This window comes from Microcaecilia unicolor, chromosome 9, assembly GCF_901765095.1.
Source record: "Microcaecilia unicolor chromosome 9, aMicUni1.1, whole genome shotgun sequence".
Lineage (NCBI taxonomy): Eukaryota > Metazoa > Chordata > Amphibia > Gymnophiona > Siphonopidae > Microcaecilia > Microcaecilia unicolor.
The window spans coordinates 224,723,673-224,746,172 of NC_044039.1; the positions used below are offsets into that span (position 1 = coordinate 224,723,673).

The following is a 22,500-nucleotide window of genomic DNA, read 5'->3' on the forward strand; positions in this document are numbered from 1 at the left end:
CCTGTTCACTCTGTGATGGGGAAGGCCCCCACCACACCTGGCTGGATAGCCACATAGTGATAGCCTGCTCTTTGGGGTGAGCCTGCGTTGTCTTTTACTTATGAGTATCTGTATTTTTCTTTCTAAAGCAAACTACAGATAGGTATGGAAGCCGCCTGCTTGATGTGCTTTTTCCTTTGAAACCACAATAACACATCTGCTCCTTTTGTACAGATGGTGATATGGTACCTTTTCCAGATTGCCTCAGCAGTCAGCTGTATTCACAGAGCAGGAATTCTACACAGGTGAGTTGGGAAAGGTTTTGGGGGAATGGATGAAAGAGAGAGTCGTAAGACTGCAGTGAAGAGGGTGGTGGGAGATGTGGGGCCCCATTTTTACATGGAAATCAGGATTGAGGCATGCTCAGTTCCAGTGGTGTTTAGAAAAGGATCTACCGACACAGAGCTTTTACTGAAATACATGCAGAAGTGGAGGGAGAGACCGTGGTAAAACAAAGCAAAAACGGGAATCATCTCAAGTTGGCTAGGGGCAGGGATGAGAGGTCACGGCCTTCTGCTGGCATTTTACAATGACACGTTAAGGGCCTCATTTATTTTTTTTGTTAGATTTAGTATACTTCTCAACCTACAAGAAGCAGAATAAGAAACAGTCTTACATCAGCTCTAAAGGTGGTAGAAATGCACCTTGGTGAAGGGAAAGGGGGTCACTGTGACAGATGTTGAGTGGCTGGTTCATACATTCAAAGAAAATTGTACAAGGCCTGGTCTAGGCTATGAACACTTTAAGACTGACTTCATCTAGCTATAAACATTCTAAAAGCCCTCCATGCAATAAAGAGTGGAGTGGAGGAGTGGCCTAGTGGTTAGAGTGGTGGACTTTGGTCCTGGGGAACTGGGTTTGATTCCCACTGCAGGCACAGGCAGCTCCTTGTGACTCTGGGCAAGTCACTTAACCCTCCATTGCCCCAGGTACAAATAAGTACCTAAGCCGCATTGAGCCTGCCATGAGTGGGAAAGCGCGGGGTACAAATAAAAAAAAAAAAAGATACCTCCCAATCCAATTTCCTTCTTCCTTCCAATAAATCAATTATTAAAAATATTTGACAGCATAATTCAACCAATCACTAGGGAAAAGTTTGACCTGCATGAGAGCCAAAGAGGTGACTTGAAGGGTTATGTGAGCGCGGTGACACTGGCAGGAGTTACCGAGCAGCAGAAGACGGGGAGAAGCACAGCAGAAAAAGCACAATGGGACCCAAGAATTGGTTGGAGGAACTATTTTATTAGAAGACCCAACACAGACCATGTTTCAGCAATTTGCCTGCGTCATGGGTCAGCTTTATAAACCTTCCAACATATATGAAACCGATGAACTTAGTTAAATAATGTGATCCAAAGTGGAAATACTTTTAAAGCAAATAGGAAGAAATATATTTTCACTCGACGAATAGTTAAGCTCTGGAACTCTTTGCCTGAGGAGGTGGTAACAGCGATTAGAGTATCTGGTTTTAAAAAAGGTTTGGACAAATTCCTGGAGGAAAAGTCCATAGTCTGCTATTGAGATAGACATGGGAAGCAACTGCTTGCCCTGGGATTTGTAGTATGGAGTGTTTCCACAATTTGTGTTTCTGCCAGGTACTTGTGACCTGGCTTGGTCACTGTTTGGAAAACAGGATACTCAGCTAGATGGACCATTGGTCTGACCCAGTATGGCTACTCTTATGTTCTAAAGTTACACAGTTCACCCATGGTCTTAAAAAACCCTGTGTATCCAGACTCATTCAGTTAAATCGCAGCCAGAAGACTCTTGTTGGGTCTACTAATAAGAGTTCCTCCAACCTTACGAGACTGGGCATCCAAATGGCAGATGACATTTAATATGAGCAAGTGCAAAGTGATGCATGTGGGAAAGAGGAATCCAAACTACAGCCATGTCATGCAGGTTTCCACATTAGGAGTCATCACCCAGGAAAAAAGATCTAGATGTCATCATTGATGATATGTTGAAACCCTCTGCTTAGTATGCAGTGGTGGCTAAGAAAGCCGCCTTCTTCAAAGAATTCTTTCACGATGAAAAGTCTAAACGATCAGAGTATCACACATCTTTCAATCCAATCTACCAAGGCCTTGGGTGACGAAGGGCCATAAACGTCTACAACGCCAGCAATCGGTTGGCTAGCTCACCTGACCTTTGCACTTTTTATGTTTCTTTTCTCACTGTTGCACAATCCTTGGGTGTTCCTTGACATCAGCATGTTGTGAAGTTTTGCTTGTATAGATGTCCTGGGTGAGTCGATCTCTTTCATGCTTTTGATCCACTCACTGGTTGCTGGGGTTTCATAGTTTAGCCCATTGTTTACTGCATCATGTTTTTTGCTTTTTTTGTGGGTTATGCGGTGGGTGTTTGGGACTCGCTTTCTCCGCTTGACACCTCTCCTTATGCAGTTACTACTACTACTTAACATTTCTAGAGCGCTACTAGGGTTACGCAGCGCTGTACAGTTTAACAAAGAAGGACAGTCCCTGCTCGAAGGAGCTGGATATGGGGAGGGTGGGGAAGGGTTGGAGACCTTGGTGTGTGAGTCAGGAATGGATGATTGAACTGAATGATTGGGGGGGGGGGGGGGGGGGCGCTGGATGTGTGGTTCATCTTATGCTATTCTTCATTACTCTAGATGTCTGACATATCACTAGTGCTCCTGAATGCCAGGGGGCTGAACTCCCCTATGAAGCGGCAACTCCTCTTCTGGGAGCTGCTTCGACTTCAGGTGGATATTGCCCTGGTGCAGGAGGCACATTTATAGTCAGTTCACGAACACTTATGTCACCATCGTAGATACCCCAATCTGTATTTTGCTTCCAATTGTGATAATACTAAAACTCAGGGAGTCCTGGTGGCCTTTAGTGATTCTAAACCTTGGAAAGTCTTGAAGGTTATTAGGAATAAAGGGGGACATTTTTACTATTGGTTTTCTCTTTAGGGGGTCAGACGTACACTTTAGTGAACGTGTATGGCCCTAATGCTGATCATGAGGAGCACTTCCAACAGTTAGATCAACTAATTTTGAAGCATAGTGAGGGCTCCCTGCTAGTGGGGGGAGATTTCAACCTCCCCTTGAATCCCCAACTAGACAACTGTACACCTAGGTTCACTATGCACAACATGATTGTGAACAGCTACATACATTTCTCACATGCTGACACCTACTGGATCTTTGGTGCCATGCCAATCCCGTCTTACATGACTATAAATATTTTTGGCTGGGAGATGCCTCAGTTCCTCATCGAGTTCATAGGCATCAAATATTGCCGTGCACCTGGTGAGATCATGCCCCAGTTTTGCTACAGTTATGCTCTTCCGGGGCAGCGCGAGCCACACCACAATGGCGGTTGGATAATGCACTGCTCTCAGATATGACAAATATCTCACAGCTTGAACGCCAGATTAAAGAATATATCCACTTATGTACTTATGTAGGTTTCTAATAGTTTAATAAAAATGGCTTGCCACTTGACGGTAGTTTGCAGGCGATGTTATATCTAGCCCAGATCCCTTCAGCAGCAGAGTGAGAACAATTTTGCCCATATCAGGAGAAAGAGAGCCTGTTTTTAACAGCTCATTGAGATCAAGTAACCAGCTCACTGCTTTCATAGGGATGGATTTGAGTAGGTATTTTAGTCATTCATCCAAGTAGCAGTTTTTATTTATTTTATTGCATTTGTATCCCACATTTTCCCACCTCTTTGCAGGCTCAATGTGGCTTACAGTACATCATGAATAGTGGAAACATATAAGAAAATGTACATTTAGTATTACAGAAGGATCTTGGGTAACATGATAGTGATAGAACATACTAGTAGTTTAACAAGTAAATATTGTAAGGCAGTTCTGGGTATTTGTATAGGAGTTCATATTTGTTGATCTTTGTGGTATGCCTTGTTAAAGAGATGGGTCTTCAGTAGTTTACGGAAGTTAGTTAGTTCATAGAGAGGCTTATTTTCAAAGCACTTAGCCTCCCAAAGTTCCATAGAAACCTATGGAACTTAGCCTCCCAAAGTGCTTTGAAAATATGCCTCAGAGCGTTTTAAAGTTTTTAAGTTGGCTCGGGAGCATTTAAAAAGCAATGATCTTGCATCCTCAACTGTTAGTGGTTGAAAAGATTCCCAGTTTTGGTCTGTTTTGAGTCCTTGAATTGTAGGATCTCAGGCGATTGAGGCTGAACTACAGGTTCCTCTGTTTTCCTCTGTTGGAGTAGCTTTAGGTAGTTCAGACCTAATTTTGGAGGATCTTATTGGAGAAATGATCAGCTAGGTCTTGGGCGGTGGGACATGTTTTCTGTGAACATCTTCATTAGTGGAAGATAGTTTTTTAACTAAGGAGAAAAATAGGAGTCTCTGGAGTTAAACCATACAAAAAAAATCTTCTTCCATATGATGAAAATGTGATATATGTAGTGTTTATAAAAGCAGATCTCGTTGATGAATGGGTGTTCCTTGAGGTGAATATCTTCAGAATGGGCTATGTAGAGATTAGCCAGGTCTGGAGCCAGTTTACAAACGTATCTCCATACACTGTATAGGACCATTGTATAGAAACACATGCTACAGGTATCTATCTTATTTTTTTTTCCCCTAGACATTTTTTGTACCTATAATTTTGTTTGAATGTGTTTGTTTTATTATTTATTCATTGATCCGCTTTTCATGTTGCACATGTTTCAAGTATTTTGATTTATTAGAACGTAAGAGTAGCCATACTGGGTCAGGCCAATGGTCCATCTAGCCCAGTGTCCTGTTTTTCCAAACAGTGGCCAAGCCAGGTCACAAGTACCTGGCAAAAAGCCAAATCGTGGTAACACTCCATACTACAAATCCCAGGGCAAGCAGTTGCTTCCCATGTCTGTCTCAATAGCAGACTATGGACTGTTCCTCCAGGAATTTGTCCAAACCTTTTTTTAAACCCAGATAGGCTAACCGCTGTTACCACTTCTTCTGGCAAAGAGTTCCACACCATTGGTTTGTTTATATCTATACTACCTTTTAGCATTACTTTTTACATATATCTTTTTATATATATAATAGTATTGATTTCAATTATGCTTTGAGTATTTATTCTCTTATTCAGATCTAAAGCATATGATTATTATTGATAACTTTTTTTTTTAAACTTTGAATTTTTATTGAAATAACATCTCAAACATAACAATGAACCATTGGCTCCAGCATATGACATTGCAACAAATGAAATTTTATTTTAACATTATGCTTATAACCCTTTTATCCCTCCTATTCCCCCCACCCTTCCCCACCCCCCTCTCACTATTGATAACTTTTTTATTCATTCTTTGTGACTTCTATGAAGGTGCTATATTTTAAATGCATTGTTTATTTTTATGTACAATTTATTTATTGTTTATTCCATTTTCATAAGGTTCTTTGACCTTATTTCATAACAAAAAGGAGCTCAAACATGGCCATGTCAGGTCATTGCTGTGTTGGTATTGTTGACTGTATTAAAAGGTCCTATGTACTGACATCCTGAAATCCTCTGGGTTTTTTTTTTTTTTGCCTCACTTCCTTTGTGCTGTTCACATGTCCGTGAGGTTTGGGCTTTCTCTTCTCTCCTAAAGTGTAAACTTCCAATGAGAGGCGACAGTGTGGTTATAGCTGCCCTAAGTTGTACTGACTTTTTGTGCTCCCCATCTGTTCTCATCATGTTCATTTTACTTATTCTTCTCCCCTCTTCTTTTCAATTTACAGAGATATAAAGACCCTTAATATATTTCTCACAAAGGCAAATCTGATTAAATTGGGAGACTATGGTCTGGCAAAGCAACTGAACTCGGAGTATTCCATGGCTGAGACGGTGAGTTTCTACTTAAGATTGAAGTGGTTGAAGTGAGAAGTATGAGCTTGGTGAGAGAGTGTGCAGTGGGCTGGGGTGGTGGGGGTGAAATTTGTAGTGGGCCAGGGTGGCAAGCTTGAATTTCAATTGTTTTTTCCTGTAATGTTAATTCTCATAGCTTTTTGCAGGGCAAAGCCATACACACATGAGTTGTGCTTCAGTTTGTCATGCAGTGGGGTGCCATGTCATTGGCCATTACCTGGGTTTTGCGGTGATGTGTGTGGGGTTTCTCTGCCTCTCACTTGGGTGCAGTAGTAAGTTTTGCAGTTTTAAATGTTCTGATTTGGTATTTTTCAGTGTGTCGGTACCCTATATTACATGTCTCCAGAGCTCTGTCAGGGTGTGAAATACAGCTTCAAGTCGGACATCTGGGCTGTAGGCTGTGTTCTTTTTGAGCTTCTTACACTGACGCGCACTTTTGATGCCACGGTAAGAAAAGAGATCTTTAAAATATAGTAACTTAATAAATGATGGCAGATAAAGACCTGAATGGTCCATGCAGTCCGTTTAACATTGGATGTGGTATAAAGTACTTGATCCTGATCTTTCTTGTCCATTTTTGGGACACAAACTGTAGAGGTCTGCACTGTCCATAGGTTTCAGCTACTGGAGTGGTCATTGAAGTCCTCTCCAGCACATTCTAATCTGTCTCGTCATACACGGGATACACACCATAGAAGTCTGCCCGGCTCTGGCCTTAGTTTCTCATACCTGGGGTTGCCATCTTGAGCTCCACTCAACACAATCAACATGCTGGAAGTCATTTACGTTTTGTTTTTATACCGTCCTCTTTCTAATTAGGGATCTTCTGTGTTCATCAACGTAATGACCCCAATCTAAAATTGTTGAACACTCTTGGATTATGTCACATTTCCCAAATATAAGACTTGGAAGGAAAAAGCCTCAGGATTCAGTCCAGGTGTATTATAAAAAAAACATCCAGACTAGAAGGGTGGTCACCTTCCAAGTTTGTGATTCTGTATAACACTTCCCCTTTCTTATCAATGTTGTGAATGTTTCAATTAGATGTAATGGTGTGATATACAGAAATAGATAAATGGATGTTCTATTCCCTCTTTTCAGATTAACCCATAGTGCCTCTTCCTGAGCCCCTACGTCTTGCCCCATCCTTGGCCACCTTTAAATCTAGATTGAAAGCCCACCTCTTCAACATTGCTTTTGACTGAGCCCCTACGTCTTGCCTCATCCTTGACCATCTTTAAATCTAGATTGAAAGCCCACCTCTTCAACATTGCTTTTGACTGAGCCCCTACGTCTTGCCTCATCCTTGACCATCTTTAAATCTAGATTGAAAGCCCACCTCTTTAACATTGCTTTTGACTGAGCCCCTACGTCTTGCCCCATCCTTGGCCACCTTTAAATCTAGATTGAAAGCCCACCTCTTCAACATTGCTTTTGACTGAGCCCCTACGTCTTGCCTCATCCTTGACCATCTTTAAATCTAGATTGAAAGCCCACCTCTTTAACATTGCTTTTGACTCGTAACCACTTGTATCCACTCGCCTCCACCTACCCTCTTCTCCTCTTTCCTCTACACATTAATTGATTTGATTTGCTTACTTTATTTTTTGTCTATTAGATTGTAAGCTCTTTGAGCAGGGACTGTCTTTCTTCTATGTTTGTGCAGCGCTGCGTATGCCTTGTAGCGCTATAGAAATGCTAAATAGTAGTAGTAGTTCCTTGCCTGGTAAAGCAACAGAACTGCAGGGCTTAATATTAATTTTAACTTACAGTACCACTCCAGCAAGCGATGTTGCTGAAGGGCTGTCTGGTAAGGTTTGCCTTTTTGCGGATACCAAAATCTGCAAAAGGGTAGACACTCCTGTGTGGATAAACATGAGGAAGGACTTAGTGAAGCTGGAGGAATGTTCTGGAATTTGGCAGCTAAAATGAAATGTTAAAAAAATGCAGGATTATGCGTTTGGGCTGCAAGAGAACGGTACAGTTTAGGGAGTGAAGAACTTTTGTGTGTGAAAGAGGAGTGGGACTTGGGTGTGATTGTATATGATCTTAAGGTGGCCAAATGAGTAGAAAAGGTGACGGCAAAAACTAGAAAGATGTCTGGCAGTTAAAATTTAATCTGTATAAACCACAGGGGCTCAATATGTATATAACCCCTCTTTCACTATTTTACATTATTTTATTTACTCTCATTGTACTGGGTGGAAAAATTGAAACACTTGAAGTTTACCTGTACTTAAAATATTATTTATTGAACTTAACATATAGTCTCATAATAATGATACAAATTATTTCTATTGGTGTATAATTACCCACTCCATTCTGCAAAGAAATGGACTCCTCAACGTGATTGCATCCTTATTGAGTCAATCAATCAATTACTCTTGAGATCCCCCTGAGAACATCAAGATTCATAAACTAGCCAAGCCACTTAGTCTTTTATACGAGATTTAAGATCGGGTGCTCCTTCTTCAACAAGCATGCTCTCCTGAGGAAGACAGGTGTGTCAGTCGTAAACTCCCTGGGACTCAACAGTCCTTCTATTCACTCATGATCACTGAGCATAAACACCACCATTTCAAAGGCCAACACGCTCCACTGTTTTTCTTCATGGTTAAGCTTAACTAATCAAAATTGTGATCCAATCAGTTAACCCTCAGATTTTCAAAGGTTAACCTAGCAAAATGTTCACCAGTGTGCATCCTTGACTCTGGCCCAGTTTCACTTTAGCGCTTTCTCAAAAGGTGCACAATATCATTCCCTACAGACATACATAGATGAAAACCATACAGGTTAACCTTTGAAAAAATGTTGGGGTTATCTGATTGTCATAAAATATATGGGGACAGACATAAAGATCTCAATATTTATACTTTGGAAGAAAGGTGGGAGATATGATAGAGATATTTAAATTTCTATGAAGCATAAATGCACAAGAGGTGAGTCTCTTTCAATTGAATGGAAACTCTGGAATGAGGGGGCAGAGGATGAAGGTGAAAGGGGATAGACTCAGAAATAACCTGAGGAAATACGCCTTCATGGAAAGGGTGGTGAATTTGTGGAATGGCCTCCCGGTGGAAGTTGTGGAGATGAAAACGGTATCTGAATTCAAGAGATAAGGGAGTGATAGGGAGAGCAGGTGGCATGGATGGGCAGACTGGATAGACCATATGGCCTTTATCAGCCTACAATTTTCTACATTTTTGTTCTTAGTAGATTATATCCCAGTCATGGTTCTGAATGTACCATCTCTCTGTGACCGTCAGCCTCTAGATCCAGAACCTTATTTTCTATGCAGTGGGCATTAGTTTGCATAGCTTCCCCAATATTGCTCTTTTTTCCTTTGGGTATGATCTGAATTTTCAGTTGAATGTGACTGCTGACAAGGGTTTGGAGAAACATGAGCACAGATTTAGTAATGTGACAAGTGAAGAGTTCAATATGTGAAACCCTGGATGTGTGGAGAAGACTTGGAGTGAACTAGCATTTAGCACAGTGCCATGACTTTTATGAAGGGTATTTTGCCAGTTGGTTCTTTTGTTGGCATTGAATGAATGTGGAATGCATAGCTAAAGTTATGGGCTGGGATGAGCAAAATTGAACTGAGATCCTACATGTGCAGGTGTCACTTGCTGTGACCCTGACAAGGTCATTTTAGTTCTCTTTGTGCCAGGTACCCACTGATTGTAAGCTCTGTGGGTCAGGGGCTTAGTGTAACTTAAAAGTTTCTTAGTTTATTCTGACATAGCAAGGCCAAAATACTTGTATCGCCTGGAAGAAAAGCTCATTGTTATGTAGATATGGATATGAAGTATACAATGATAAATTTGCCATATTCTAAGGTTGTAAGTTTATTTTTTTATTTTGGAGCTGGAGTCGGTACACTGACTCCACAGCCCTAGTTAATATATTTCCTTGTCCGTTGAGTACATTGTATGAACACTGCCCCTCTAATTTATACATTGTATCTTCTTGCTGCAGAATCCTCTGAACCTGTGTGTGAAGATTGTGCAGGGAAACTGGGCTATGGATTTGGACTCCAGCATCTATTCCCCAGAAATGATTGACATGGTCCGGGCTTGCCTCCAGCAGGTGGGTCTCAGTTGGCTACACTAATCGTGCAAGGGAGATCCCTGTGACAGCTGCATGGCTACATCCTGAGGGAGAGACCGTACTCTGTCATACATATACACCTCCTCCCCCTTCACCCTGTTCAAGAAGGATATATTCTCTCCCATGCGGACAAGATTTGGTTTACTGCTGCTCAGAAGAGGATGTCCATAATTTCATGGATATCTGGTTTTTGCAAATTTCTTTAAATATTCAGCTATCTAGATTTTCAGAAAGCTTTTGATAAAGTTCTTCATGAGAGACTCCTGAGAAAATTAAAGAGTCATGGGATAGGAGGCAAGGTTCTGGTGTGGAATTAGGAAATGGTTATTGGACAGAAAACAGAGGGTCCAAAGATCTCAATCATTACTATCGTTTTTTTTCTTTTCTGCCTGTTTTTTTTTTCTTCTCTTATTTGATTTTGTTACATGGTGGTTGAGTAGTTTAGTTGAGGTGAGAGTGATCCCCAGTGGCTGCTCCCCATACCAACTCTGCTTTGAAAGTTGCTACTGCGACCATTGATATCTCCTGCCCTGACTATACCACTTGACCACAGTGATCTGCAGTTTTGCAATTTTCCCTTGCATTGTCCTGAAGGAAACAGATGCCATGAATTTCTGTTTTTTCCCCCCTCTTTCCCTTATTTTGATTTTTTTTTTTTTTACTGTAAATCGCTTAGTTTCTATTGTTATTAGCGGTCTATCAAATGTGAAAATGAACTGACTTTCTGTTTGACTCTTGATCTGATGCTCATCTCTTGCAGGATCCAGAGGAGAGGCCCACTGCTGAAGAGATTCTAGAGCGGCCCCTTATCAGCAGGCACAGAAGGTACTACTGCTGCTTGACATATGCAGTGCATTATACATAAGAGATTATATTAGAATCAAGACACACGAAATACTGGAAATTCATTCATTCCATGGTCAAGCAGGATAATATAATCTTAAAACTCTGTGATGTCATCTGATGGATCCCTCATGGGAACACTCACCAGTTTAAATGGTCATGTCACAGTTTGCTGATTGCTTGGCTGTTCTTTTGTTCTCTCTGTGGATTAACTTGCATACATAAAGGAATTATTCAAGCCTATCAGCTTCTTCTCAGAGAAAGTTGATTGTGACCCCTGAGGCAGGCGCTTTGGTGCCGAAACACGGACCGTATCTGGTCCTTGGTATGAATATTCTGAATAAACTGGTTTTTGATATCATCACCCTATTTGGTTTGCGCATTTGTCAGCCTCTACTTTTGCTGTTTTGCGTTAACACTCACTAGTTTGCCAGTTTAGAGTGTTGCAACACACACCTTCCCACCTGCCACTGTTGTGTGTGGGACCTAGCCAGTCACAGTTTTTCTACAGAGGGAGTTTGACATGTTTTTACACACTCAGTTTGTGGCTCAAGATTTTTTGTCAGTGACTTTGTTGTGCAAAATGTTTTCTCTTTGTTGTAAGTCCCGCTTATGCTATGCGGGGCTGGGGTTGCAAGTAGAAGACCTTAGAATTTTCAGCACTTTTTTATTTATTTTCCATGGTCCACTAGGCTCTCCTAAGCCTTAATCAGGTGAGTAATGTTTCCACAATCGAACCATTTGATTTTACTGTGGCTGTTTTTCTGGACAGGTCTCGGTGGTTGTAAGAATTGTGCCAGGTAAACCAGAACCATATCCATCACAGATCTTCATAATTCATGCCTGGGACTCAATCATGATTCCTCCTCTTGTAAATTCTGTTCATAGATGTTGAGGAGAAGTGTCAGAAATCGTGAGAAGCAGTTCAAAAGGATTTTTGGTGCAGATAAGTCTGGCCTATTGACATCGACATTGGAAGCACTGGTTTCCATGGCTCTAGGAGCTGCACAGGAATGCACTGACATTTGCTATCTCGACCACCCTTGATATTGATAGTCCATTAGGATTAGGCATCCTTTGATCCCCTTTCAAGGATAAGGAAGGATTCATTCTAGTCTTCGGCACGGAGGTATGCAGATATGGGACTTCCAGCGGAGGCAAGGTGCACCAAAATCGATCCCTCTTGATGCATGTTGCCAAGAACATTGAGGGACAGAGATCTTTGGTGCCTTCAATACTCCCAGTGTGAAGGCAGCTCTTCCTTCTTGACATCAAAGGTCGAAAGTCCAGCGCAAACCAAGGTGGAGAAAAAAAGATCTGTTAGCAAGACTCTTCCAAAAATCCCAGGAGATGTAATGATGAAGTAAAAGTCTTTAATCAGTGTTAAAAAAGGACTCAACATGGTTCCATGTCTCGGCAAAATGCCTTCATCAGGAGTCTAAAACACAACAAATAAAAACAATAAATACAATCATGTAGAGATATGAAATGATATACAACCATAAAAAAGCACATACAATCACATATATCTGTATTTCTCTCTCTCTCTCAATAGAAAAGAACATTACATTGAATACAATCACTTAAAATATGCAGGAAAAAGTAAAATCATTAAGATCAAACATATATGGAAACAGTTACATGAATATACTTTATACCCGAGTTTGCTGATATTATAGAGAAAGAAATGACAGGTTTTAGCAGACTGCTGAATATATGCAGAGAAGGAGAGGGAGGAGTCGAAGATGACCCCAAGGTTATGAGCTGATGAGACAGGAAGGATGAGTGTTATCCACAGAAATAGAGAATGGGGGAGGAGGAGAGGTTGGTTTAGGGGGGAAAGATAAGAAGCTCAGTCTTGGTCATATTTAGTTTCAGATGGCGCTGAGACATCCAGGCAGGAATGTCAGACAGGCAGACTGATACTTTGGCCTGGATTTCAGCTGAGATTTCAGGTGTGGAGAGGTAGATCTGGGAGTCATCAGCGTAAAGATGATACTGAAAACCATGGGATGAGATCAGAGTACCAAGGGAAGAAGTATAGATGAATATGTGCTTGTATGTAATAATAGTATGAGAATTGAACAAGAAAAAAATAACGTATATGGAGAACATTATATGAATATGTGCTTGCATGATGATTAGCATAGTATGAAAGTTTAAACAAGAAATAATAAGTGAGCCTATAGAGGTAAACTAATGTGACAAAAAGTATATATCTGTGAAGATCTAAAAAAAAAAGGGGGGGGGAACGGGTTAAGTATTAAAAAAAAAAAAACTAACCTGTGAGGTGGTGAAGTATATCTCTGCACTCTTACTGCTTATGTAAGTTCACATTGTTTACAGTATCTTTGAAGTAAAATGTTCTTTTCATTTCCTTATCTCAATTCTTGGGCAGACCTGAGTGTACGTGCGGGGCTATATGGAATGAGATAATGAGAAAGAGGTTGTCCTGAGGTCAGAGTCTTAAGTACAAATAGTAGGATTTTAAAGGTGATACGATGAATAATAGAAAGCCAGTGAAAGTTTCTAAGGTGGAGGGTGGCATGATCATACTTATGTGAGTTAGTGATTAAGCAGATAGTAGTAATTTGGATAGTCTGTAAATGGCGTATATCCTTGACTCTCAACATTTATAGAGAGAGTTGCAGTAGTCTAACTGTGAAATGACCAAGGAATGAACCAGTACATTAAATGCTGTTGGACGGATCAGAGAATAAGTCAGAGTTTAAAAAAGATATTTGGATCACCTGAGAGATCTGGGAGAGAAATGAGAGGTTAGAGTCCAAAAGTGCTCCAAGAATGCAGTCGAGTCTCTACTTGAGGCACAGGGTATTGGAGAGAATAGGTGTTTGAAGAGTAGAACATCTTTTGTTCTCAAATAATATTGATTTGGACTTGTCCGGGTTTAAGACCAATTTGTGTTCCTTAAGCTGTTCTGGAATCTGAGAGAGTTTGCGGTGGACAGTTGAGATCTCAAGGGGGAGCAAATTTCTAAAGGGATGAGAACTTGAATGTCGTCAGCATAGATGTACATAGTGATTCCAAGCGATTGTGCTAGGATCAACAAAGGGGCCAGAAAAATGTTAAATAATGTTGACGATAGAATTGAATCTTGTAGAACTCCTGAACTAGGGCTGAAAAGTGCAGAGAGAGAGAGCCATCAAAAGATACGGTGTGGATGCTATTGTCTAAGTATGAGGTAAACCAGCCCAGCAGTGTTTGGAAATACCAATAGACTGAAGGCAGTGAAGGAGAATATGATGATAAACCATGTCAAAGGCAGCGGAAAGATCAAGGGATAGCAAAAGGACAGATTTGGCCTGATCAAGGGAGCAATAGATGAACGAGGTGATGCCCATTAGAGTGGTTTTAGTACTGTGGTATTAGCGGAATCCTAGGCCACGTGGCCTCCATTGTTCATGTAACCTCCATGACGCACCTCTGTTTGAGGCAGGCTCAGTGGGCTTTGTTTTCCCAAATGTCGAAGGCCAGATGAAGTGTTCAGGATGTGATTTCTGTCACTGCTCCTCTCAAGGAGTTTCTCTCCTGAGGATACTTTAATCCAATCTGTCTAAAGGAACTGTACCAGTGACTTCATAGTAAGAATCCTGGAAGGTAACTTTAAAACAATACAGGAACGTAAGACCTTTGAAGTCAGAATGATTAAATATTTTGACACCCACCAGACAGGACTTAACAAAGATCTGGGTTTTCTAGCCCATTATAAACCAAAAAAATGTATTGCTTTGTTTGTCACCCTCCTGTCTCCACGCATATCGCCCTGTCTCTCACCTATCCACCCCCATCCTGTTAGACTGCCACTGAAATGCTTTGATGTTCCCATGCATACCTCCTACCCACCCCCCATCCTGTCAGAGTGTCAGTGAAATGCTTGGATGTTTTACTTATATATACTGTCATCTACCACATTTGCTTATTTCCGATCTGAGGAAGAAGGGCAACCTTCGAAAGCTAATCAAGAAATGTATTAAGTTATGTCCAATAAAAAAGGTATCATCTATTTTCTTTTCCATGTTTTATTTTGTTTTATTTCTATTTATTATATTTAAAAGTGGACTAACACGGCTACCACACCTCTCTAATGAAAATTGAAAATTCCTCTCGTCTTAATTAGAATAATTGACTATAAGTGAAGAGTTGAGCTAGGGGTGGGTGGGAATGAGGACTGAACTGGACCCAGTCATGATTCCTCCTCTTGTAAATTCTGTTCATAGATGTTGAGGAGAAGTGTCAGAAATTGTGAGAAGCAGTTAAAAAGGATTTTTGGTGCAGATAAGTCTGGCCTATTGACATCGACATTGGAAGCACTGGTTTCCATGGCTCTAGGAGCTGCACAGGAATGCACTGACATTTGCTATCTCGACCACCCTTGATATTGATAGTCCATTAGGATTAGGCATCCTTTGATCCCCTTTCAAGGATAAGGAAGGATTCATTCTAGTCTTCGGCACAGAGGTATGCAGATATGGGACTTCCAGCGGAGGCAAGGTGCACCAAAATCGATCCCTCTTGAAAATTCCTCTCATCTTAATTAGAATAATTGACTATAAATGAAGTGTTGAGCTAGGGGTGGGTGGGAATGAGGACTGAACTGGGCCCTTCTAGAGACTATCTGTTAATGCTGTGGCAGAAACTTCAAGTTTTAAAACTCTGGGGAAAAGGGTATGGAGACTAGCTAAAATAGTTTGCTTGCTTTTTTTTGTATTTTAAAAATTCTAACTGTGTTTATTAATATCCTACAATTCCTCTTTTAAATTCTAATCTTTAAGTTACCAAGCTCAGGATAAAATAATGTCAGTTACCCACAGTGATGTCCTGTTCTCTCAGAACTTCTCAGAAAGCTAACTTTGTTTTCAGGGGTTATGAATTAAGATCAGCCTCAGAAAAGTAGGTTTTTATCTGGATTTGAATACTTTTTGCGAGGGTAGTTTTGTATAGTCTTTTATGTTCCCTCTAGTCACATTCAGTATAATGAACCTCACAACGGCAGGCCTAGTGAAGTGGATGATCCTATGGTCTTTGTGGCTGCCTTTTGCTTTACATATGCTACTAGGAACTTGTTGAATCAAAAGGACCGTATTCTGACTTGCAAAATATATTGTTTATATAGAAAACAGAAAATTCTAATGTATGTTAACAAAAGTACTTAAATATTTTTAAAGGACATGGAGGAGAAAGTGATGTTACTAATTGCTTCTTAAATATTTTTAAGGGACATGGAGGAGAAAGTGATGTTACTAAATGCATCTTCCAAGAGGCCGAGGTAAGTTTGTTTAATATTCACAGACACTTAGAAAGGGACTTGTCCCTTCCCTAGGCCCCTATCCTTTTCTGTATTGCAACACTATACAGAGATGGTCCTTGCTCTGTTCAACTCAGTTTAGTCATGTCGTAGGCTGATGTAGAAAAGAGGCTTCAGGATTTCTGTCTTTCACTGAACGTGGTTAACATGAGCAAGGTTATGATCAAGAAGAATCAGAGTTTTAAAAACAGGGTCCAAAAGGTGATTTTAATACAGACAAAGAGGGAGAGTGATGCACCAAGTCGGGAAGTCTGCTCATTTCATTTTTTCCTGCAGTTTGAAAAAAGTCTGGAGTTGTAGATCAAGGACAGGGTCACAGATAAGTGCCTTTTCTGATTAACAGAGTTTGAGGAGCGGTATAGAGGGTGATAAGTGAGGCGAGATTAATGAGTAGCCACAGAGTGAGTACACTTATGAGTACAAGAATCTTGAACTATATCTGGAGCAGATTGTGAACCAATATGGTAATTGAAGAAAGGGAAGTGGTGAAATGGGATTCTGTTTACCTTTTTTTGTCGTCTTTTCACTTATAAATTTTGGAGCTAATCTGCAGCACTTTGTAGTTCTAGACAGCCAGTACTGTTTTCCTTAATGGGTAATGAAGTTTGTACTGCACGTTTCCCCTCCTCAAGGAATTATGTTGTAACGTATTGTAGTGTTATTGGCTTCTGATTGCCTAGACAGACACAGTCTGAGAGAAGTTGGCTTAGATTGTACTAGAAATTTGGGCCTGTCCCAAGAAACATTTTTAGTATAGTGGCTAGGGCCTCTCTTTTATCAGCTCAAAGAATCCTACCCCAGTAGATCTTTCAGCTGAGGATTTCAATCTCATTTGCAGATAGTCTCCTCCCTACGATCACCCCTCCCTCTACACCATAATCTGACCCAGTAATGCCTGCTTCTGCAATATTCTTATTCCCTTCTATAACCAACTGTGGTCTCCATTCGATCTTGCTACAATTGTCACCAAGCTTGTGTTCTCTACAAGGCAAACAACTTGCTCTGTAGACCCTATTCAGGCCCTATTCTGTCTGTGTGGTTCTAGATCACTATTCATGGGTCAGCTCCCCTCACAATGTCAATTAACAACATGCAGCCAGCTTCTCAGTATTGTCTCTATCCAGCAGGTTTACAGCTCTGTATCTCCTACCCTTCCATGGGCCTGGATAGGAGTTTTAGCGTCTGGAGATTAGAATGCTGGTTAGGGAGTACACCAGGTCCCCTTCCCCTACCCCCGATAGCCCCTTGGTTTCCTGCATATTGGCACCCTGCTCCTTGGCCTCAGCTGTTCTCTCCTGCCTAAGCTCTTTGTTTGGTTGTTAAGGTAAGCACTTCCAGGCAGTTTAAAGCACAATCAGCAAAGGGAACCAAACGGAGGATCGCTTAGCTGGTGGGGAACTCTGTTAAGGGGGATATTGGTCTGCATTTAAGGCAAGAGTGCTCAATGTTGCTTCCCAAGGTTCGCAACCTAGTTGAGTTTTCAGGATTTCCCCAATGAATATGCACAAGATCTATTTGAACGCACTGCCTCCATTGTATGCAGCTAGATCTCATGCATATGCATTGTGACAATCCTGAAACCCCTACTGGGTTGTGGCCCACACCTGCCCCCACCCCACAAGTCATGGGCTAAGGTAATCCTTTCATACTGCCCAAACACAAGGCTGCATCAGATAGAAAGATGTCTTCCTCTCACCTTCTTCACCTTAGATCAAACACATATTGCCTGTTCAGGAGACAGTGTTATCTGATGTAGCCTTGTGTTTGTTTTTGTTGGATTATTTGTAGTAAATAATTAGCAGATTTTTATACACACAGCTTCAGCTTTAGAAATGTTAATTTCTTTTCTTCATCTCTCTCACATACACCCCAGAATAATTCACTGCTGAGTCACTTTAAAGTTGAAGTAACAAAACATCTGTTTACTCACAGTTTGTAGTTAGATTTATATTCAGACAGGCTTATATATACATTTGGATTATCAGCTCTTTCCATGTGCTTAGATGGTAATGGATGCTCACACCATAGATCCTCAGCTTAGGAGAGATCATGAGCTCCATGTGCTGTGTCTAATCACACCCACAGGAAGTTGCATAGGTGTGACCTCTCTAGACAATTCACATCAGAGGTCACAGAGTAATCACAGAGAAAAAATTGGTGACAGGCAATGCATGTAAAATACAATACATTATTCCAACAATCTGATGTAGCCTTGTGTTTGTGCAGTATGGAAGGATTATCTTAGCCCTTGACTTGTGGGGTGGGGTCAGGTGTGGCAAGACAATGTTTGTCTTCTCACACTTGGTTTTAGGGATGGGTAAGAGAGTTGTCTTCTGTCCATGTCTAGTTTTGAAGGAAGTGAGGGTTGTCTTCTGCCCACACAGTTTTGGATTGCAGAGAGGCTGTTTATGGCCGACACCTTCTTCTTAGGGTTGGGAGATGAGAATTATCTTCACACTTGTTTTAGAGAGTGCCTGTTTTGGGGGTTCACCTCATCCCAAGAGTGTTGTGAAGTGTATGTAGGAAGATGTGATATAGGGGTTATGTTTGCCTGTGCAGGATTAAAATGAGGTCACTGGGAGAGATTGGATTTATATTATAGCTGGATATCCTAATGGTACCTATGTGTTTCTTCATGTGTGTCTGACAGGCCGAGTGCTGTGAATGAAACTCCCGTAGCTGTGGTTACCTCTCGTAGCAGCGAGGTCTACGTCTGGGGTGGCGGAAAGTCCACCCCCCAGAAGCTGGATGTGTTTAAGGGGGGCTGCAGGGCTCAGCAGGTCTGTGCTGGGAGTACCCATTTCGCAGTGGTGACGGTGGAAAAGGAGCTTTACACCTGGGTGGTGAGTGAGAGGGGTATCTCTATTTGTGGAAAGAACTGGATGGGAGGAGAGGGTCACATATTTCACGGGCACAATGTATATTGTCTATTGTTCCTCTGAAATGGCTGGTGATGGTCAATTGTGAGTGCCATTCCTGGAAAAATAAATACATACGTATATACATATGGGAACTCCCTATAGGATCTCCCAGGCACTTTTTAAGCAGGGAATGGATAATGAAAAGGTTTAGCTTTGATAAATATTCTGTTTGCTGTCCCGCAGAACATGCAGGGAGGCACCAAGCTGAATGGGCAGCTGGGCCATGCAGATCGAGCATCATACCGCCAGCCAAAACATGTGGAGAAGCTTCAGGGAAAAGCCATCCGCCAAGTTTCCTGTGGGTACGACTTCACCATCTGTGTTACAGGTTAGACGGCTCTGCAGGGTGACATGCTGTGTCTGGTGGCTGAGAAAAAGAAGAGTATCTCATGGGGGTCACATACTCTGTGTGACAGCTGAGAGAACGTTCCCCTCTCCATTCCACATGAGGGGACACTGTATGATGGATAAAACAGCCCACTGTATGGACTCGCATTATATGTTCTGTGAAAGACAGTTTGGGTTCATTTAGGGGGGACGTGAACTACTTGGGCTACAGTTAAGACGGTTTATTTTACTGTTAACTGAGGTAATTAGTAACTAGGTCTCACTGCTAAAATAGCACAAGTAAGTGGTAAAATAACCCAATGTAACAGTAGCCCATGTCAGTAATGTTTTTATTTTTCATTTTTTATATAAAAATCCTCCAATTGCTGTGAAACATGGCTGTGTTTGTGCAGTAGATGCATTTTTTTTTTTTGCTTTCTGTTTTATTTTGCTATTGTATAGATAATTCTACGAGGACAAATAGGCCCAATGTATTCTTACATATAGGTGACATCATCCGATGGATCCCGGTGTGGGCGCAGTCCCATCACACATGCACAAGTGCCTTCCCAACCAGTGCGCAAGGCCAGGTTGCTCAGTCTCGCTTCCTTTCTGCAGAGTTGGGAGGATTTGTGTTTGCAGTCTCCCTTTAGTGCACATCTCCTTCGAATTTCAAGTGACTTCTTGTGCTGGTTTATTGATTTGTTTACCTTGGTATTTTTCTTGGTTTTGCCTTCCTTATTATTTTTTTTTGTTTGGCCCTTCAAGTGTCTGCACTAGGAGGATCACTTCCCCTCTTTAGTGGAGGTGCTGGAGGGCCAGTCTATGAGCAGTCAGGCTCCCGCTTCTAGTACAACACCGATTTCTCTCCAGGCTGTCTCCGACCTGGCTCCTAACTTTTGTCAATGTCTCCTCTTGATGAACAGTACTGTTTGTGCTTAGGGAGGAGCTGGTACAGATGTTCCAGTTGCATTCTGCTCAGGCACCAAGGGTGCTTGTGCTAACCGCAGCTCAGCCTTGACTCTTTCTTGAGGCCTGGGTTTTTGCCTGTGGAGCGGTATTCGATGCCAGCGCCTCAGTGGATATTAGCATCGACCCATGCAGCACTGGTCTTGACATCAGGAGAGGAAGCTTCCTCGGAGTTAGAGGTTAGGACTGTACCTTGGCCGCTTCCGGGGTGTGGGCATGGTACCATTGAGCTGAGGAAGACACAGACTCACTTAGACCATCCTGAGTACCTAGAGGAGTCTGAACTGGGCTGTTCATGGGATTTGGATGAGGATACACATTACTTCTTGGAGGAGGATCTTATGGTATCCCTTCTGACCCTTCCTCATCACAGGAGAAGCATAAATCTCCACCTGAGTTTCTTTCACTGGTTCTGTGAAGGAGATGGTTTTGGCCATCCCATTTAAGTTGGAAACAAAGGAGTAGCCTAGGGCTGAGATGCTATCAGTCTACGAATCTCCTCCAGGGAGGGGGTCATTCCATTACATCCTATCCTGAAGGATGCCCTGCTGAGGAACTGGAAATCTCCCCTCTCAGTGCAAGATGTACCTAGAAAGGTGGATACGCCATTCAACTCTCTGGTGGTTGAATCTGCTGTCAAGTGGGTCAGAAGCTCCAGGACTCCTGTCTTGTCGTCCCAGATAGAGAGGCTCAGACTCTGGACTCATTTGGGAGAAAGCTTTATAAGGTCTTGATGCATATTGCCTGCATCCAAACCTACCAGCTCTGCATGAACATCTGCTTAAGTACCTGACTTGCAGTGTGTTTAGGCTGCTCAGGAGCCAGACCACAGAGCTTTGCCACTTGGCCAGAAAGCAGCTGAAGTGCAGGTTCTATCTGACTAGGGACACCTATGATATTTTTGACATTGCATCCGGACTCTGCCATATTTGTGGGAATGCATAGACTCACATGGCTATGTGTCTCTGACCTTGAACAAGTGGTTCAAGAGAGGTTAGCGGATGATCCTTGCTAAGGAGCCTGTCTTTTTAAGGACAAGGTGGAAGAGTTTGCTGACCTCATTAAGAAACATACTGACACCATTCAGTCCCTCAGCAGCCTCCAGCTGCATCCTTCACTACTAGGAGGTTCCGAAGCGGTCAAGACGCGGACCCTACTATCAAAAGTATAGGTTTCCGCCACCTTCCCGCTCATATCAACTGTTCTGTCTGCGTCAGCCTAGGGCTCAAAAGTCCCAACTGCTTCCTTGGTCCAAAGCAGGGGATGATCTTTTGACTGGCTCCAGGACAACATAGTTGCAGTCCAAGTAACCATCCTGGATGACCTGGTGAGAGGGAGGCTGACTTTTTTTTCATCAAAGGTGGCCCATTGTAACATCCGAACAGTGGGTTCTTCCAATATCCATCTCGGTTACGCTCTGCATTGGTGACAGAGACCACCAAATTGCCCACCAAGAGCATCATTCATCAGCTCTCAGCACAAGCAGGTACTTGCAGAGGAAATCTCTGTCCTTCTCTAGGCCAATGCAGTCAAACCTGTGCCACCAGGGGACAAAGAGAAGGGATTCTATTTCAGGTACTTGCTTGTGCACAAAAAAACAGGAAGATCCTGCCCCCTCCTAGACCTAAGGACCCTGAACAAATTCCTGGTAAAGGAAAAATTCTGGATTTTCCCTTCTTTCTATGATTCAGGAACAAGATTGTCTATGCTCTCTGGACTTAAAGGATGCCTATACCCACATTTTGATACTTCCCAGTCACAGGAAGTATCTCAGATTTCGAGTAGGGAAACACCACTACCAGTACCGCGTTCTGTCTTTTGGCTTCATGTCGGCTCCCAGAGTTTTTACCAAGTGCCTAGCAGTAGTTGCAGCATCACTATTCAGACTGGTAGTCTGTTTTTCCCTACCTGGACGATTGGTTGGTCAAGAGCACATCGCAGAAAGGGTGCAAGTGTTTGTGTAGAGAACTATTTGGGTGCTAGAGCTACCTAGAGTTCATTATAAACTACCCTAAGTCCCACTTGCAACCTGTACAGAAAATGTAATTCATAGGAGCCCTGCTCAATACAGTGCAAGTTCGGGCTTTCCTACCGCAAGCGAGAGTGGATACCTTG

The 22,500-nt window shown here is 42.0% G+C and overlaps 1 protein-coding gene across 2 annotated transcripts in view; it reads left to right on the forward strand.

Moving 5' to 3' along the window:
• The window catches only part of NEK9 (NIMA related kinase 9), a 119,848-nt gene that overhangs the window by 21,261 nt on the left and 76,087 nt on the right, over positions 1-22,500 (forward strand). For both annotated transcript variants that reach the window (XM_030213804.1, XM_030213805.1), the window contains exons 4-11: positions 214-284; positions 5,760-5,865; positions 6,202-6,333; positions 9,868-9,978; positions 10,760-10,824; positions 16,079-16,129; positions 18,819-19,011; positions 19,273-19,417. In XM_030213804.1, coding sequence (XP_030069664.1) covers positions 214-284; positions 5,760-5,865; positions 6,202-6,333; positions 9,868-9,978; positions 10,760-10,824; positions 16,079-16,129; positions 18,819-19,011; positions 19,273-19,417 — 874 coding nt within the window. The remainder of the gene's footprint in view (positions 1-213; positions 285-5,759; positions 5,866-6,201; positions 6,334-9,867; positions 9,979-10,759; positions 10,825-16,078; positions 16,130-18,818; positions 19,012-19,272; positions 19,418-22,500) is intronic.